The 20,719-nt window shown below is 39.9% G+C and overlaps 1 protein-coding gene and 1 long non-coding RNA gene across 3 annotated transcripts in view; one reads left to right on the top strand and one right to left on the bottom strand.

Moving 5' to 3' along the window:
- Positions 1-12,085, bottom strand: part of LOC120057509 (teneurin-1-like) — a 137,558-nt gene extending 125,473 nt beyond the window's left edge. Inside the window, exon 1 of the mRNA XM_039006108.1 lies at positions 11,868-12,085. Coding sequence (XP_038862036.1) covers positions 11,868-12,084 — 217 coding nt within the window. The 5' untranslated portion in view covers position 12,085. The remainder of the gene's footprint in view (positions 1-11,867) is intronic.
- LOC120057170 lies at positions 1,632-5,588 on the top strand. 2 transcript variants are annotated; one of them, XR_005477886.1, is made up of 3 exons: positions 1,632-2,018; positions 3,915-3,974; positions 5,171-5,588. It is a non-coding gene; the product is annotated as an uncharacterized LOC120057170 (long non-coding RNA). The 2 variants fall into 2 exon arrangements; XR_005477885.1 differs by lacking the exon at positions 1,632-2,018 and adding an exon at positions 2,771-2,818.
- Positions 12,086-20,719: the final 8,634 nt, after the last annotated feature.

Raw genomic sequence — 20,719 nt, forward strand, 5'->3', positions numbered from 1 at the left:
GCGAAGGTTATCCATTCACCTACTCTGCGTCTCACAAAGACACGGGGGTTAGAACCACAAATCTCAAATTTGGACTCACCAGACCAAAGGACAGATTTCCACTGGTCTAATGTCCATTGCTCGTGTTTCTTGCCCCAAGCAAGTCTCTTCTTCTCATTGGTGTCCTTTAGTAGTGCTTTCTTTGCAGCAATTCAAACATGAAGGCCTGATTCACGCAGTCTCCTCTGAACAATTGATGTTGAGATGTGTCTGTTACTTGAACTCTGTGAAGCATTTATTTGGGCTGCAATTTCTGAGGCTGGTAACTCTAATGAACTTATCCTCTTCAGCAGAGGTAACTCTGGGTCTTCCTTTCCTGTGGCGGTTCTCATGAGAGCCAGTTTTATCATAGTGCTTGATGGTTTTTGCGACTGCACTTGAAGAATGATGGACTGTCATTTCTCTTTGCTTAATTGAGCTGTTCTTGCTATAATATGGTATTTTACCAAATAGTACTATCTTCTGTATACCACCCTACAAGTGATTGGCTCAAACGTATTAAGAAAGAAATTCGACAAATTAACTTTTAACAAGGCACAACTGTTAATTGAAACGCATTGCAAGTGACTACCTCATGAAGTTGGTTGAGAGAATGCCAAGAGTGTGCAAAGCTGTCATGAAGGCAAAGGGTGGCTACTTTGAAGAATCTGTTTAACACTTGTTTGGTTACTACATGATTCCATTTGTGTTTTTTTCATAGTTTTGATGTCTTCACTATTATTCTACAATGTAGAAAATAGTAAAAATAAAGAAAAACCCTTGAATGAGTAGGTGTGTCCAAACTTATGAATGGTACTGTACATTTATCAGTATACTGGGTTGTACTGTACATTGACCTACACTGTGTCTTCATATCCCTTACTTCAGGATAATCTGGTATAGCCTGGGTGACAGTCTGTTTTCCTGCTTTCTTGCCAACTCCTTATGGAATTGTCATGCCAAACGTACCAATAACAATTATGTTTGGCTTGACAATGGAGTAGGCAAAAGCTCAAACAGATCTGGGACCAGGCTAAATCCGGAACATTCTGTCTTCCATTTTCTGTAGCAATATTTACATTAGTTCAGTGAACTTTGCTGGCATATCCTCTCCTGAACTTTGCTTGCACTATTTCTTTTTTCCTAAACTTATTGAACTCTTGCTTAAACGTTAAAAAAAAATCTGAAAATGCAACGTTAACAAGTGCATAACGACGAGAGACCGGAGCCTTGTGAGTCACTCTCAGTGTTTTTCAGCACGCACCAGGTAGTCTAGTAACACACAACTACATATTTGCCTGCTATATACTGTATCTTAGAATAACTATTAAGTTAACTGACTAAAACGTGCTAAATACTCTGCACTTGTGAATTTGGTTTGCTAACTTATACACTTTTTAAACCAATACATTTTCCTGTCAACTTCAGCATTCAGCCAACTTTTTGCCAATTCTTTTTTATACATGAAAGGTATTGCTGGTGACAAAGCCGATACTTTTATTTCCGCCAACCGACCCTAGTAATGATTGCGGTAAAGTTCTGCCTTAGTATGAAATGTAGCCATAATGCTGAGGCGGCAATAGCACGCACTACGCTCTTAAGCTCTTGATAGTTGCTAAGCAGTGCCCATTACCACTATCCTCCTGGCAGTTCTAAACTGAGGCATGTCACTTCACCGATCTCTTTGCATAGCCCACCACATGCACTGTTTTCTTAACCGCGACTGGATGGATCCATAGAGAATTACTGTGGGAATAAATATCACTGAATAACGAACATTTTTACTAAAGTAGGCTAACGAAATTGAAGGGATCAAATTGTTATAATACAATTGAAGCAATAGCCTACCTGCGTGTGGTCAACTTTCAACTATTTCAGCACCGTTTCGTGAGGACTCGTCTTGATAAATCAATCAATGACAGATTTTTTTTTCTTACTAAATCTCCGTTTGGGTATTGGTTAGGCTACAATTAGGCTGTGGAAATGTTAGCTAAATTGAGGTGAGTGCTGCTCATGATAATCTTGTCTAGTTGGCTCATTTATTAGCGACAATCAGAACATTTTGCCAGCATGTTAGTGTATGTACAGTGCATTTGCATTTTGTTAAAAGTTAGACTTATTCTAAAATAGATTAAACAGATTTTTTTCCCTCATCAATCTACACATAATACCCCATATTGACAAAACAAAAACATATTTTTTGACATTTTTGCACATTTTTAATACATCTCCCCGGGATTACTCCAGACATGATGCTTGACATTCAGGCCAAAGAGTTCAATCTTTGTTTCATCAGACCAGAGAATCTTGTTTCTCATGGTCTGAGAGTCTTTAGGTACCTTTTGGCAAACTCAAAGAGGGCTGTCATGTGCCATTTACTGAGGAGTGGCTTCTGTCTGGCCACTCTACCATAAAGGCCTGATTGGTGGAGTGCTGCTGAGACGGTTGTCCTTCTGGAAGGTTCTCCCATCTCCACAAAGGAACTCTGGAGCTCTGTCAGAGTGACCATCGGGTTCTTGGTCACCTCCCTGACCAAGGCCCTTCTCCCCCGATTGCTCAGTTTGGCCGGGTGGCCAGCTCTTGGAAGAGTCTTGGTGGTTCCAAACTTCTTCCATTTAAGAATGATAGAGGCCACTGTGTTCTTGGGGGCTTTCAATGCTGCAGACATATTTTGGTACCTTTCCCCAGATCTTTTCCTCGACACAGTCCTGTCTCAGGGCTCTACGGACAATTCCTTCGACCTCATGGCTTGGTTTTTTCTCTGACATACACTGTCAACTGTGGGACCTTATATAGACAGGTGTGTGCCTTTCCAAATCATGTCCAATCAATTGAATTTACCACAGGTGGACTCAAGTTGTAGAGACAGGATGCACCTGAGCTCAATTTCATGTCTCATAGCAAAGGGTCTGAATACTTATGTAAATAAGGTATTTCATTTTTTTTTATACATTTGCTAAAATTTCTAAAAACCTATTTTCCCTTTGTCATTATGGGGTATTGTGTGTAGATTGATGAGTAATTTTTTAAAATATATAATCCATTTTAGAATAAGGCTGTAAAGTAACAAAATGTGGGAAAAGTCAAGGGGTCTGAATACTTGCCGAATACACTGTAGTTTAGGCCAAACAAGTGGATTATTTTGCTGTTCACTCGCAGTCGCTTAGTAGCCTAGGCCGACCAAAAGCTTGCGACTTGTCTTAATCAATTCATTTTGTTTTACTGAGTCTCTATCTGTTTATTTGTGACTTCTCTGGCTGGGCAACTAAGTGGAGATTGTATAGCTCATCTATTTGTTTGCTCATCTATCACTGATTAGAAACATTTTGCATGCAATAATGTAGCCTAAATCAAGTGTATGCCTATTATTTTGCAGTTCCACACGTTGCCGTGACGCAAGTTATATTGTTATATGTCATTACATTCTTAGCCTACTATAAAATATGTGTGTTGACTGTGATCAGGGTTTTGTCTGTTTAATTAACAAAATATCTATTGATTTCATGTGCATGGCGCACCCATGTAGCCTTTAGGCTGTCCAGACCAGTAACATCATTAAACTCAAAATATGCCATATTATTTTGAAAATAACTTGAGTCTTACAATGTTTCTTAGGACCTGCCTAAAATAAATAAAAAATGTATTTCTTTGTGATGGTTTATATTCAATGGATTTATTCAAATAGACGTCCAACCACATCAGCCCACATCTAACTCTGCTCCTAAACTTGCCTATAAGTGCACGGGAGATATAAAATGCTTATCCTGAATGTGCAAGAATGTGGTAAAAATGGGACTGTATGAATTGGGTTCTGTAAAGGGTATTAGTCGCTAGTTATCAAAGTGGTTAGCTTCTTGCAAAATCAATCTTCTCTTCTTCTCTTCTCTTGGTAACAGCTGAGAATTCCACCCTGGATTAAGACCATTCTGTCTAATGTTTTGTGTTTGCAGAAAACTGTGAGTAATATTTTTTTGTTATTTGTATAACTTTATGAGCTGTCTGTCCTGCAAATAATTTGTCAGAGACCGTATACAATGTTTGCATGCACTTGTTAGCATTTAGCTGGCATCCGCTATGGGAATTTACATGCATTGCTAACCTTCAGATTACAGTGGGGTATTCTGCATTTGAAAATAGCACCCCTTATGTTCAATGCTGGTAATACTGTGTACCCCGGGATGGCACAAGGATGGTACAAAGGTATGAAAATCTGGAAACCGCCCAAGCCTGCATGATGCATCCCAAGCCTGCATGATGCTACTAACGTTAGACACAATTCTAAAGTAATATATTTCTAATAGTAATATTTCTCATATATGACAAAACTCCACGTTTTTGCTTATCTATTTCACACACATCCATGTGCTTTTATGGGAAAAAATATATAGGATGTTTATAGAACATCATCAAAACTAATTCAGATAGGCTCATGGTATTGTTAGACTGCAGTAATGTACTGTAATTTGTTATCATTGCCAGGTGGCAATGCGGTGTGCTTGGAAACTTTTTGTAGGGGATCAAGTCCCCTACGTGACATTTGTTTTATTTATAGAAAAAACTTTCTCCTGCTGGTCCTCGATTCAAATAACACATATGTGACAAAGTAGATAATTTGAATAATGCATGAACAATGTTGTACAGTTAAATGTACATATATATGTAATACAAGATTATTATTTAATGCATTCTTAACAAAGTAACAAAGTAACACAATAAATGTAATTCTACATTACAAAGAAGAAAAAAACCATCTAATCTGCGATTCGAACACTTACTGCAAACTGCAAAAATTGTCAGGTGCTAGGCTCACTACACTGAGAGCTATTTGACCAGTCACTCAAACATGTGATTTTAGTAACTTTGATTAGCAGAACGTGTTTTTTTGACATCTGTTAACAACAATTTCATGAAAAAGTGTTTGATCACATCCAAATACGTGAACCTTTTTATTTGGCTGTTGTGGAATTTGTTACAGGAAATAATCATGCTGGTCATGTTAGCATAGGGCTATGTGTGCCATGTAATCTCAGGGGAAAAGGTAACATAGCATTTTTGGGAAAAGTTTAAGTCTAAGCAAGAGTTCATAAGTATAGATCCACTCAGTATAGAAGAAAAACTAACATCTCTTTTTCTCTCTCCATTGGATGTTCAGAAATTGGAGAGGCATTGTGGAAGTGTGTGGATGCTGTGAGTATTCTCACAGAATGAGGCGTTGGGAGCACCATCTGTTTTCACCACCTCCAGATCAGGGATGGCTGAACAGTGATTCCTCCAGTTACCTTTCAAGACGGAAAACAATACGATATCCTTCAAATAATTCAGAACTAAGAATACTAATCTTAACTCGCAAGCGTGGAAACTAAAAACACTTTCAGATTTCTAGGTCATTGTTGGAGGGACACATTTAGGCGAGTTTTGTTTTCACTTGAAAGAGCAGCAAAATATTTAACAAAGCACTTACCTGGGAAACTTAGATACACTTCTTCCACGTCAGTTTTGCACTTACATACCAGCTGTGAAAAGTGTCTATGTACATCCTTTTCAACAATAAATTCACTTACTCCAAAGAGGATGACGCATCCTATTTTATTCCTAATCTGTTCTGCACAGTTTGGTCAAATCATAACTTCCAACAGTAGCGGATCAATCTTTATCAACATTTACACTGCTGAGAGCGAATTGACTTCACCTTAGAGATATTTGTGATAAAGACTGGGTCACATAACTAAACAAGAATGAAATATAACAGAGTACCGTCACTTTACCCTTACACACAAACATTAACTGTACATGATCTAATTACATTTTCTTATCAAAACTAGATAAAAGTGTGATATACACTCAGTGGACTGTTTTTTAGGTACACCACCCCATTAACGAAAATAGTTTGTTGCTACAGACAGTGAGTCACTTGGCCGTGACTTGCTGTATAAAGCAGGCAGACAGGCATCAAGGCATTCAGTTACTGTTCGATTGAACGTTAGAATGGGAAAAACGAGTGACCTAAGCGACTTTGAGCATGGTATGATCAGAAATGGCCGGCGTCCTGCGCTTTTCACGCACGACAGTGTGTAGGGTATACAAAGACTGGTGCAAAAAACAAAAAGCATCCAGTCAGCTTCAGTCCTGTGGGTGAAAACAGCTCGTTGATGAGAGGTCGAAGGAGAATGGCAAGAATTGTACAACCTAAAAGGTGTGCCACAAACTGACAAATAACGGCACAGTACAACAGTGGTGTGAAGAACGGCATCTCAGAATGCACAACTCGTCAGTCCTTGTCACGGATGAGCTATTGCAGCAGACGACCAACAGGGTTCCACTCCTATCAGCTAAAAACAAGAAGAATCGGCTCCTGTGGGCACGCGATCACCAACACTGGACAATTGAGCAGTCAAAAAACATTTCCTGGTCCGACGAATCCCGGATCCTGTTGTGTCATGCTGATGGCAGAGTCAGGATTTGGCGTAAGCAGCATGAGTCCATGGCCCCATCCTGCCTGGTGTCAACGGTACAGGCTGATGGTGATGGTATAATGGTGTGCGGAACTATCCAGGCACACTTTAGGTGTCTTGACACCAACTGTGAAACATTTCCGTTTCCTGAGGAAAAGGGGGTTCTGACTCGGTACTAGGTGGGTGTACCTAATAAACTGAGCACTGAGAGTAAATGATTGCAGATTACCGAGGCCTGTTATACTGTATAGTGATTTTTAAAAGTATTTAATTAATTTATTGATCATTTAAAAAAAAACATTTTAGTTAAATTGTTTTAGCAACAATTTCAATGGGTTTGTCTGGGCTGCACAATAATCTGGCGTAGATCAAAATCCTGTGTGACTAGACTCCGTAATATCAGTCTGAGGCCATGGTCTGTACTCAACACGGCGGTGCGGCTTGCATATGGAGAGGGGTCGTCTTTCTTTAAACTGCTCTTGAGAATCCCTCACCAAGGTGACTTGCCTGACCTCACTCTCAAGTAATAATCTCTACACTAATTACGCCAGTCAGGAACCCATGTCCTTGACCAATTTCTTGTCAGTGAATACCTCTCTCCAACCTCCTGCCCCTTAAAATCACAGCCGCGAAATGGAGGCAACAGCGAAAAATGGACACAAATGAGCACTGAAAATTAGGGATGGGAATTGCCAGGACCTCATGTTACAATATTATCACGATACTTAGGTGCCGATACGATATGTATTGCGATTCTTACCATTCTATATGTATTGCGATTTTATGTTCCAAACATATTGCTCACTATATGTCTCCTGCAGAGAGACAAGAGAGAGCCATAATAAAACCAAGTTCTGATCAGTCATGGAAATAAAAGTGCTGAAAACATGTTGACTCACTATTTAAAGATATTCTCTGGTACTTTTGTATACTTTTTCACCAGTAGTTCGGAAGGTAGCGCCCACAAGCCAGAAGTGGTCCCTGAAAATTGCGTACTGTCACAAATGTGCAGATGTGAACCACGTCATTGCTCTCTCTCTCTCGCTCTACTGTGTGTGTGTGTGTGTGTGTGTCTTGCTAGCTGTCACTCAAATGGCGAGGGGCTGAAGCTCATTGGCTGAAAGTCTACTTGGCAGCTAGCACACGTATGGGTAAATTCAGGGGAAATGGCACCGCACAGCTTCTAGAAAACATTCGATTTCAAATTAGGGATTTCGTGGCTAATTGAAGTAAGACATAGGGCGGCGCACAATTGTCCGGGTTATGGGAGGGTTTGGCCGGGGGCTCATCGCGCTCTAGCGACTCCTTGTGGCGGGCCGGGCGCCTGCAGACTGACTTCGGTCGTCAGTTGAGCGGTGTTTCCTGACACGTTGGTGCGGCTGGCTTCTGGGTTAAGCGGGTGGGTGTGCGGTTTGGCGGGTCATATTTCGGAGGAATATGCATGACTCGACCTTCACCTCTCCGAGCCCGTTGGGGAGTTGCAGACATGAGACAAGATCGTAATTGGGAAGAAAATACAAAAATTGGGTTAAAATACAAAAAAATAATAAAATATGTTTCTAAACACTTCTACATTAACGTGGATGCTACCCTCAAATTCAAGCTGACAGTCTGCACTTTAACCTCATACTCATTGTATAATTTCAAATCCAAAGTGCTGGAGTACAGAGCCCCCCCCCCAAAAATGTCACTGTCCCAATACATTGAGCTCACTGTATGCAGTATGTATTGTATTTTATTAAAAATCGATCTTTGGTGTCAAAGTATCAATATAATATCATCCTAAATATTGCGATATGTAACTGTATCGATTTTTTCCCAATCACTCCTGATAATGTTGTCCTCTCCACGATAGGGGCTGAAATCATGTGCATACTGTTTTGCAATCAATCTGTTCAGGTTGAAAAAGATGCTGCTCCAAGCAAATGTCATTTGTTCATTTTATGCAGTTTCCAAGGTAACCAGAACAAAATGTTTTGTTCGGTGTATCATTTGAATACCGTAATACATGGGAGCTGAAAGCCGATTTAAGCTCACATTTGCAGTTAAGACAAGAATATGTATCTTCCATCACTCGCATAAGTTTTAAGGTAAATCTAAGGAAAATAAGATAATACAGTATATAAATGATTATGTGATTAGAAATATAGCACTGTTAATCATATCAATGTGAGGGAGATGCTGATCAGGTGTTATTCATATGCACATTTTGCCTTCAAATACACTATACTATATGTGAAATAATAGTGTTATAGTGTTATATCTTTAGAAAGTGTAAATCATCATTTGACATAGAAATACCTACTCTAATCATCAGATGATCAATTACTGATAGGCATTATAAGAAATTATCCTCATATAAATTATTATTATAGAAATTATAGTCATAACACTGAAGACATTTTCAGCATAACTTTGTTCTTCAATTCTTACCTTCAAATGACTCAAATTAACGTACAATGATCAAGGAATATGTCATGTCAACAATATTTCAGAACAGCAATTATTCCAGGACTGCATAAAGAGACAGAATATGGTTAGAAGAATTTCCATGTAAAACAATGAAAACAGCAACACTGATCAAAGTTTAACTACTGCGGTACAGATGTACTATCACTATTAAGATAATGTCATAATCTTCTATTTACGTCCATGTTCTGTGCCTGTACATACTTACGCCCAATAACCTTACAAATATCTTTCATATAGGTCCTATGTAGAATTGACATCATAAACTACAACTGTAGTGAGGAAACCTTACAGTAGCTCCTAGAAATCATCTGTTTACAATGACACTGCAGTTTGTGATTGTGTTGTTCCCCCAATCTTACAAGTGCTTGTCGGAAGTTTACATACACCTTAGCCAAATACATTTCAACTTAGTTTTTCACAATTCCTGACATTCAATCCAAGTAAAAATTCCCTGTCTTAGGTTAGTTAGGATCACCACTTTATTTTAAGAATGTGAAATGTCAGAATAATAGTAGAGATAATGATGTATTTCAGCTTTTATTTATTTTATCACATTCCCAGTGGGTCAGAAGTTTACATACAGTCAATTACTATTTGGTAGCAATGCCTTTAAATTGTTTAACTTGGGTCAAACATTTCTGGTAGCCTTCCACAAGCTTCCCACAATAAGTTGGATGAATTTTTGGCACATTCCTCCTGACAGAGCTGGTGTAACTGAGTCAGGTTTGTAGCCCTCCTTGCTCGCACACACCGTTTCAGTTCTGGCCACAAATGTTCTATGGGATTGAGGTCAGGGCTTTGTGATGGCCACTCCAATACCTTGACTTCGTTGTCCTTAAGCCATTTTGCCACAACTTTGGAAGTATGCTTGGGGTCATTGTCCATTTGGAAGACCCATTTGCGACCAAGCTTTAACTTCCTGACTGATGTCTTGAGATGTTGCTTCAATATAGCCACACAATTTTCCTCCCTCATGATGCCATCTATTTTGTGAAGTGCACCAGTTCCTGTTGCAGCAAAGCACCCCCACAACATGATGCTGCCACCTCTGTGCTTCACGGTTGGGATGGTGTTCTTCAGCTTGCAAGCCTCCCCCTTTTTCCTCCAAACATAACGATGGTCATTATGGCCAAACAGTTCTGTTTTTGTTTCATCAGACCAGAAGACATTTCTCCAAAAAGTACCATCTTTGTCCCCATGTGCAGTTGCAAACCATATTCTGGCTTTTTTATGGCGGTTTTGGAGCAGGGGCTTCTTCCTTGCTGAGCGGCCTTTCAGGTTAAGTCGATATAGGACTCGTTTTACTGTGGATATAGATACTTTTGTACCTGTTTCCTCCACCATCTTCACAAGGTCCTTTACTGTTGTTCTGGGATTGATTTGCACTTTTCGCACCAAAGTACGTTCATCTCTAGGAGACAGAATGCATCTCCTTCCTGAGCGGTATGGCGGCTGCGTGGTCCCATGGTGTTTATACTTGCGCACTATTGTTTGTACAGATGAATGTGACACCTTCAGGTGTTTGGAAATTGCTCCCATGGATGAACCAAACTTGTGGAGGTCTACAATTTTTGGCTGATTTGGCTGATTTCTGTTGATTCTCCCATGATGTCAAGCAAAGAGGCACTGAGTTTGAAAGTAGGCCTTGAAATACATCCACAGGTACCCCTCCAATTGACTCAAATGATGTCAAGTAGCCTATCAGAAGCCTCTAAAGCCATGCCATCATTTTCTGGAATTTTCCAAGCTGTTTAAAGGCACAGTCAACTTAGTGTATGTAAACTTCTGACCCACTGGAATTGTGATACAGTGAATTATAAGTGAAATAATCTGTCTGTAAACAATTGTTGGAAAAATTACTTGTGTCATGCACAAAGTAGATGTCCTAACCGACTTGCCAAAACTATAGTTTGTTAACAAGAAATTTGTGGAGTGGTTGAAAAACGAGCTTTAATGACTTCAACTGTATATTGTGAAAGGTAAATAGTCAACCAGTGGTTTAGATGGGACCTGAAATAACCTCCATAGTGGTATTTTATGTCTTCCTGAAGCAGACCAGATCGTGTGACATTTTTGTATGAGGAACCTTCAAGAGACAGTGATGGCATACTGCACTATGTGTTCAGTGAATAAGGTAGATAACAATATAGACTGTGCAATGAAAAACTGAGTAGAAACATCACCACTAAAACCACTCATAATTCGATAAGTGAGTTTTGTGTTTTCCCTGTAACACTCATTTCCTATTCTCATTTCCTAACAATCATTGTTTAGAGTGGTTAGAATAGAGGTGTGATTGTGTTATATTGTACAGAGAAAAAGTCAATTCAAACATAATTATACACTCCCCCCATCCCTATCCTATCCCATCCCACCCCCCAAACCCCAACACAGCCCTAAGGTGTTAAAAAGCTCCTATGTGTGACTAGCTAGACTAGGAAACAATTTATGGAATAACTGCATTACCTCTGTTATTCACATTTTTCACAACAACATTCAACCGAGTCTACCTTCCACATTAGCATGCAATCCTTCCATAGTCACTGCAGGTACCAGCAGAGTAGAGTTTTCATACATTTACCAGGGGATATGTGGATACGGGGACATGAGATTATAAAATTCATTTGGCTAGCTGCAATGTCATGATAAGTCTTACCATGCATACAATCACACTGCATTTGCCTGTCTCCCCCTGCAACCTCTCTGCCACTTTGACATCATAACTGACCATAACCTGTGCAGGGAAAACGGATTAACCTGGAACCTGTGCGTTTATCAATAACTACAAAATGGAACGGGTATTTACCGTATAAATGCCCCCAGCACAGTTACCAATCAAAACAAATTACTATTTCAATTGAATTACTATTTAACAATCTCATTGTGACTGGCTAAACTAGTTTGTGGTGTGTGGTTATAGCACACCTCCAGTGTGTTCCTCCACTGTTTTCCGCTTGGCTCTGTGGCTGTTGTAGTTTAGTCTCATCTCCTGGCCGTAGTCGGGCAGGGTCTCTCGGGATGTGTAGGATTTGCAAAGGTTCCTGCCGTCCTCGCTTTCGTCTGAGGAGCTGGTGTAGGCGAGCTCCATCTCATTCCGGGCCTTGGACAACGACTGGTAAGGCTTACAATCCATCTGCTCCATGCCTGGCAACACTGAACCAAGCTCATTCAGTCATTGGATCCAAAATGCAAGACCAATCTGGAGGAAGTGGAGACAGAATAAAGACTTAGAACAATGATTTTACCTCACACATTGCTAATGTTGTGTCCCAGTACTGTGCGAAAAATATATAAATCAAGTAAAAAGTAATTATTTGGATATTAGTGTCTTTAATCAGCGTGTCCTTGTTCTAAGGGGTTGCTGCTGGGTGGTGGTGTTAGAAGATTGAGCTGCTTTATAGACACAGGGGAGGAGGAGCCCTTATAGGAACAGATTGAGAGATAACTTTAATTTACAGCAGAATCTGATGGACTGCTATGAAACACAATGACAGAAATCATGTGGCGAACAATGTATTTTATCCCCAGAGCTACAGAGGCAGTTATTTTTTTATTTACCATTAGCATTACTCAGTAGTAATATAACAGTAGCACAATGATGAATACTGTTATTTTGCATCTGTGTCCTAGTATAAGGCTGCAGTTCATCACAGCCTAGTAGTGTTTTGCTGTGTAGCATAAAGCACACTATAACCTTGATATGAACCCGTCTGTTCTGCCCTGAGCTCTGCTTGGGCTGACCTTTCTATCATTGCCGCCTGACAGCCACTAAACCTTGGCCATGGCCTTGACCCAAACACTCGACCCTGTAGCAGAGAGGATTGCCTTCACACCCCACTGTCCTTCTATACTTTGGGAACGGATGGGGGAAAAACTCCCCATAATACAAACTTCAGCAAGAAATCAGAAGAGACTACTGACAATGTTTGCCCTCTGACATTTGTAATCTTTAACAGCATTCAAGACAAATATGACAATCAAATGCTCATTAGGCTGTGCCATCTTTGTCCGGCTTGTGGTAATAGGTTATTAATAGCAAGCTCAGTACATATCTTGCTTGACTAATTGGCAGTTGAAGGCATTTTTATGGGCCATTTGTATTCTGTGCCGCAGCCAGCCCCCTGGCTGGACGAGGCTGTTCTGTGCGTGTAAAGGTAATTACTCAGGGTAGGTGTGGCTGGAAAATGATGAGTGGGGAGTCAACACCACTAGTTGAAACAAGGCTGTTTTTGGTGAGGTTACTGTATAAACTCTGAGGCAGGGAGCCTAGGTAAGGCACCTATTTTAGCATACACAGTCCACACTGTCTACAAGAGGTGCTCTCAGTACTCTTTTTGATGCAAAAACATTGGAGTAGCTAGCTCATGAATATACAGTAGTAGTTCCTTTTTGTAGATTTTTGTACCCTTTTAACATACTTTAAATGTGTGTAATGTTGTGAAATTGTTAGATACTACTTGTTAGATATTACTGCACTTTTGGAGCTAGAAACACAAGCATTTCACTACACGCGCAATAACATCTGCTAAATGTGTATGTGACCAATAAAATTATATTTTATTTTATTTGACATGTAGGTAGGTATATGGGATTTGTGCCTGAGAGCTATTGTCACATGGACATTTCCCTAACTATGCTATCACTAGTTCCTTTAAACAGTATGTATAAACAGCAGAATCTGGTTACATACACAACCTTTAATTGTTGTTGAAATTGTTTAATTTCTTTGTTCCAATCGCCAACATGTTCTACTCACCATTGCTGTGTTGAACTGGCTCCAAGGGGAGCACGCCCAGGTCAGTTCAGGGCTTCATGCTCCGTTCATTACAAGTGGGGAACTCAGGTAATACTACTTGTAAACTGGGAGCAACACGTTTTCCCCCAGTGGTATGCTGGTATTAACGAATTTACTAAATGTTATGAACGCAACATCAGACACAGGTTGTCCACCTCTCTGTGTTTGGGTTCTCCTGCTGTGGGGGTGTTTTCATTGTTTATCAGAAACGCTAATAATAGGTTAGGGCATGTCCTTTTAGCATCATTGTGGCTAGATGGTGTGAAGCTATTGTAAAAAAGTTGCATGTTTTTTGTCGCGTCGTGAGAATTTTAGAAAGTTCTCTTAACCTGCTACGAAATGTAACTTCTGTCCGTTGCTGTAATAGACATTTAGTCACTTTCTCCTCATTCAGGTATAGATCATTGTCTTGGTAACATGCTGTTAGTTTAGCTATACCATACTCAGATGCTTGAGGTTATGGGTGTTTAGCCTGTTTGAGGCACTTTTGCCTTTGTCCTTCAGTTGAGGTAATAGTTAAGTATTTTTTTGTCATGAACTATTTTCATTATTTTTCACCATTTCTATATTTTGGAAATACATATCTAGATCCAGTCTTCTACCAGTCTTCTACCAGTTCTACCACCAGTCTTCTACCAGTTCTACCACCAGTCTTCTACCAGTTCTACCACCAGTCTTCTACCAGTTCTACCACCAGTCTTCTACCAGTTCTACCACCAGTCTTCTACCAGTTCTACCACCAGTCTTCTACTACTAACTTAATAAGCCTACTGTACCACCAATATTTTAACCTGATCCTCTGACTCCGGCTCCACACAAACGAATTAGGCTGGCAGGTTCTCTATCATGAGGTTATTGTGTACACACTGTCTTACAAGAGGTACTCTCATGTACCACTTCCTCTGTTGCAAAAACTAATTGAATTACCACTTCCTCTGATGCAAAAACTAATGAATAGTGCCTACCGCATGCAATCATTTATTTGTGTACCTTCTTAACGTTGATATGTATTTGTTTAAACGTATAAAAAATATTTAGGGGATAAAGTAATACACTGTAGCTACAACCAACATGTGTTGAATATGCAGCTAGAAAATCCCAAGAACATATTCATAGTGAGATTGACAGTGTTCTCAGTATGATCAATAACACAAACATCTTACATCTCAGAGTTAAATGTATTAAAATGACTCTTAGTGAACCAGGGACAATAATAGCCAGTGAAAAGTTCATAAGGCACAACAAATCCAATCAATAAGGTTGATATTCATAACTTATTTTCCCCACTCAAAAACTAATATTACTCTGTAAATGTCATTAACGTAATAAAATAGGAAGAAATAGAATATATACATTTCCCCATCTCTAAAAGGGCACATGCATAATGTAGCACTGGGAAAATGTAACATTTTATCTTTCCTCTGAGCAAGTTGCAATTTAACTACGCAGTCCTAAAATAACCTTGTGTTAATATTATACAACCCTTCCATTTTATGAATGTTAATCATGTTCCATTTGGGATACGATCAGTCTTATTTCTGTTACAGTAAATATCATTTTCCTCCTAAAGCTCCAAAATGATATTGGGTTATAGTTGCACCATAAATGCAAACTACAGTATACCATTTGTCTGCTTGGTTAAAACGGCTTAGTTCTACCACTCTGGTGCTTAGCAAAATATGTTTTGAATGCAGAGGTTTAATGGGAGCACATTGGGGCTAAGGCAGTGTCTTCTGATGAGCACCAAGTAGCTTTTAATGAGATGATTACGGTGTTTGTAAATAAACTGCCAAGTGGACACACAAATCATTCAGAGTAACACCAGCCAGCACAACACACGGTAATTTGCTCGTAATCCATGGGCTTTAACAGGATGAATGTTGCTGTACATCTTTTCGTGGTCCATGACCTTAGCAACGGCGACCCGTCATTCAGGACAGGCAGGGGCAGAGCCCCCTGTTTTGAGCACCACACTTTTAGGTAAAAAACGTATATAATAAAAAATATAAAAAACATGTTTTTTGGGGGGGGGGCTTGCTTGTTGTGCTTGGTATTTTGGCATTAATACGTGTCACATATCAGTTTGTAAACAATGTAACAAAAAAAATTGTAATTGAGTTAATAAAGCTGCATACAAACATGGTCTCTTTTTTGCTTTATTGAGTAAGACAGCTCCAAAATGCAGGTGTTTCAGCCTAGCTCAGTGCTTGCTGTGGTAGTGGGGATAGCCAGCAAAAAATACAAAGCATTGAGCCGGACTGGCTAAGTTTTCTGTCATGATTGAATCAGTTTTCTGTCACTCATGGGACAGTACGTCATCCCCAATTCTAAGCTTAGAGCTCGAAAATGTTAGCCCCTTGGGTTCTGCCATAGAGTTATATTAGAAGTGCCCATCCAAGAAGGCTCAAGGTCATTGGCCACAGATAGAATGACATCAAATAACGTTATATCTACAGTAGCTTTGAATGGACTTTCAAAGTCTTAGCTAGCAGACATCATCAGTTGTCATCAAGTCGACATTCTACTGGCAAATCCTTTTTAATCCTTGTCATATGAAGAGAAATAATGAAGAGAAATTATAGATATAACGTATCGGTGCTCATCGGCCCTTGTACATAAAGATTACACAATAATTCAACAATGAGTTGTTTGGAAGGAATCAGTGGCTAACTGCAAGCGTTGCAAAGAAACTACTAACGTTAGCCTGCTATTCAATGGAGTGGCTGTGTTTTTTCCCACAAAGGACCGCTGCGCCTCCTTCAGAAGGTGAGTCCAAAAATGTCTTGTATGCTGCTGCATAAATGATGTAATATGCAAGGGAGAAATGTTTACTGTAGCTAAGAACATAATACTAAGTGTATGTTGTGTAGTAAGCTGTTAGTAGCCCATGTGCCTCACCCTAATAATTTGGTCTATTTTCACCAACGCGGTATTGTAAACACATAACGTTAGTAGTTGTGGTGCTTGGCTTGCACGTGCAAATTTAGCACACACCACATTCTATAATAGAATTGTGTTATTTGACGTGTCAAATTGAAAGCTTATTTAATGCGTCAAATAGTGCTATATGACGTGTATCTTTTTTGATTTTTGACACGCAAAGACCCAAACGGAGTTCAATGTGCCTCACCCTAATAATTTGGTCTATTTTCACCTCTTAATTTCACCCACTGTTCTAACTTGGTGGTGCACAAATAGCCTATAACCTGTTTTAGAGAAATGTAATCATCGAATATTGTAAAAGCTTTCATTGTCTGTTTATATGGCCCCTTTATGTATCCTACGGTTCTGACGTGTGTAGGGAGTACACTGTAAGAACGGCCCATGTTCTGAATTCTGTCACTGTACATTTCAAAAGTGCTGAACAAATAGTTATATTGACTATGTCCGTCGTCGCTTGCTAATTTATGTCTTAATCGAAATTACGGATGGCCTCTTATCTGCTTGTCGTCCCCTTATGCCATAATTTTTACATCTCAATTGTCAGTTTAAGCAAGTCTGCCATATCAGCTATGTTTTTTTAAAAGGCAGTAAATGAGGCTGAATGAACTGTTTCGCTGACAGAGAAGGCTCCGCTGAAAGCCAGGTGTAGCAGTGCTAAGGTGTTGGGACTGCTGTTGGCACAGCGTTATGTAGGCCCTAACAGTTTTTGGGCACCGCTTGTCCCCGTTATAGTGCAATTAATGTATTGTTTAGTGTTATATCATGTAGTGGCTTTGCTGACATGCATCCTACATTTTTATTTTTGCCCCACCAAGATTTACATGCTAAAATCGCCACTGGACCTTGAAAAGCCAGTAGCATTCCGGAACCCTCTTAACCTTCCAAAGCTGCATGACAAAAGAGTCTGTACAACCGTAGAAAAGAGAGAGAGGTGAATACTTTTACGAGAAAGAAAGAGGAAAATATTAGATTTCTGATTTTTTCTGTATGAAATACAATACCCTGCCTTGGTGTAGTACACTACAGTATTAAGTCCATAAATCAAAGGCTGTTTGGTCATTTGGTGCCAGTTTGCCAAGCTCCATGATGCTGGCTGAGCCTTCCTGGGACTCGGCAGGGTAAAGTGCTTGGTGTTAATTGGGTAGCTACATGTGGGGAAAGAATATTCAGATGAACGTCCCCCGTCGAGTCTGGGAGAGTCTGGCCCATCGGCCCAGCATGGGCACACGAGCCACAAACTTCATTACAGTGCTACAGGCATGCCGCAGGCACTCCCTGCCTCCATCTCTGTCATGGAGCTCCACTTCTCTGGAGCTATTCCTCTTCCTCCTACTGAGAGATCTGTCATTGTCATTTCTCTATAGTATACATCTAGTGTTTTCTACCCGACTGTATTTTCACCCCAGCTCATTCAATCCCTCACATAAGCACTGTTCCTAGGTCAGGGTTAGTATGTACCCAAAGGGATCAGCTTAAGTGCCTCGAGCACAAAAACAGATCACTTAGACTGTGTGATGTAACTGATTCTTGTGTGAACTGAAGATGTCTTCATATTGCCTTCCGAAAGTGTTCATATCCCTTGACTTATTAAAAATGTATTAAATCATTTTTTCCTCACCTACCTACACACAAGACCCCATAATGGCAAAGTGATAACATGTTTTTAGAAATTTTTGCAAATGTATTTAAAATGAAATACATAAATATCTCATGTACATAAGTATTCACACCCCTAAGTCAATACTTTGAAGAAGTATTTTTGCCAGAAATTACAGCTGTGAGCCTTTCTGGGTAAGTATCTAAGAGCTTTCCACACCTGGATTGTGCAACATTTGCCGATTTATCTTTTCATAATTCTTCCAAGCTTTGTTAAATTGGTTGTTGATCATTGCTAGACAACCATTTTCAGGTCTTGATTTTCAAGTAGATTTAAGTCTGAACTGTAACTCCGCCACATTCACTGTCTTCTTGGTAAACAACTCCAGTGTAGATTTGGCCTTGTGCTTTAGGTTATTGTCCTGCTGAAAGGTGAATTAATCTCCGTGTCTGGTGGAAAGCAGACTGAACCAGGTTTCCCTCTCGGATTTTACCTGTGCTTAGCTCCATTCCATTTATTTTTTATAGAGAAAAACTCCCAGTCCTTAACGATTGATGCAGCCACCACTTCTGCTTGAAAATATGTAGAGTGGTACTCAGTAATGTGTTGTATTGGATTTGCCTCAAACATTTTAGCCATTTTTTTGGGCAGTATTACTTTAGTGTCTTGTTGCAAATAGAATGCATGTTTTTGAATATTTGTATTCTGTACAGGCTTCCTTCTTTTCACTCTGTCAATTTCACTCTGTCAGTTAGTATTGTGGAGTAACTACAATGTTGTTGATCCATCCTCAGTTTTCTCCTATCACAGCTATTAAACTCTGTAACTGTTTTAAAGTCCCCACTGGCCTCATGCTGAAATCCCTGAGCGGGTTCCTTCCTTTCCGGCAACGGAGTTAGGAAGGATCTTTGTTGTGACTGGGTGTTGTCACACCCTGATCTGTTTCACCTGTCTTTGTGCTTGTCTCCACCCCCTCCAGGTGTCACCCATCTTCCGCATTATCCCCAGTGTATTAATACCTGTGTTCTCGGTTTGTCTGTTGCCAGTTCGTTTTTTTTCGTCAAGCCTACCAGTGTTTTCCCCCTTGCTCCTATCTGTTTCTAGTTCCTGTTTTCTAGTTTTCCCGGTTTTGACCATTCAGCCTGCCCTGACCCTGAGCCTGCCTGCCGTTCTGTACCTTGTCACACCACACTGGATTATTAACCTCTGCCTGCCCTGACCCTGAGACTGCCTGCCGTTCTGTACCTTTTGGACTCTGATCTGGATTACCGAACTCTGCCTGCCCTTGACCTGTCGTTTTGCCTGACCTCTGTTCTAGTAATAAACTTGTGTTACTTCGACACTGTCTGCATATGGATCTTCCCTAAAACGTGATAGGTCTATTGATATACCATCCAAAGTATAATTAATAACTTCACCATGCTCAAAGGGATATTCAATGTCGTTTTTTTTTTTTTTTTTTTTTTTTACCCATCTACCAATAGGTGCCCTTTGATTCTTGAATCTTTGTTTGAAATTCTCTGCTCAACTGAGGGACCGTACAGAAAAATTACCCCTGAACTTATTTAGGCTTGCCATAATAAAGGGGTTGAATACTTATTGACTCAAGACATTTCATCTTTTCATTTTGTATTAATTTGATGTTATGGGGTATTGTGTGTAAGCCAGTGACAAAAATCTCAATTTAATAAATGTTTAATTCAGGCTATAACACAACATAATGGGGAAAAAATACTTTCTGAAGGCACAATAGCTAACGGTTCACCAAACCCACGGTTCACCAAACCCACGGTTCACCAAACCCACGGTTCACCAAACCCACTGTTCGGTACGTATTGCGGTTTTTGGGGTCACAGTTCGGATCAGTTTCGGTACAGTGGGAAAATGAAATGCCATTCACAATGTTCAGCATTCATAATGTTTCTTGCATTGTCTGTTGTGATCGGATTGTTATGTTGGGCCTCTCAAGTTTCCACTCTGATGCTGCATTTGTAACCATGTGGGAGGTGGGAATTTACCAGTTGTGAAGTCATAAATACCAGTTGGATGCATTCATGTGATTTGAACTCGTTGAGAAAAGCCGATTGGATAATGACCAACAAGCTGTGTCAACCATAAACTACAAGTAAAGCTATCATGCTTGCAAACAAATTACCGATTTCAAAAACTACATTAATAGATATATTTTATAAATAATGTTTTGCTGTTGCATTTAACTGCCAAAAATGCTGTTGTTACAGAGGCCATTTCCTTAGTAGGTGACGTCAGAGGTCATCATGTGGGAGAAGTGGGTGTTCAGGCTGATAGACGAGTTTCCCACTAGTAATTATCAGTTTTGAGGGCTGTTCAAGTGGATTTTTCCCAGTTGTATGTGATAAATTCCCACTTGGTTATGAACGCACCATGACACTGCCTCCTTCACTGCCAGATGTGCGTTTGTAG

Source organism: Salvelinus namaycush, chromosome 12 (genome assembly GCF_016432855.1).
Source record: "Salvelinus namaycush isolate Seneca chromosome 12, SaNama_1.0, whole genome shotgun sequence".
Taxonomy (NCBI): domain Eukaryota; kingdom Metazoa; phylum Chordata; class Actinopteri; order Salmoniformes; family Salmonidae; genus Salvelinus; species Salvelinus namaycush.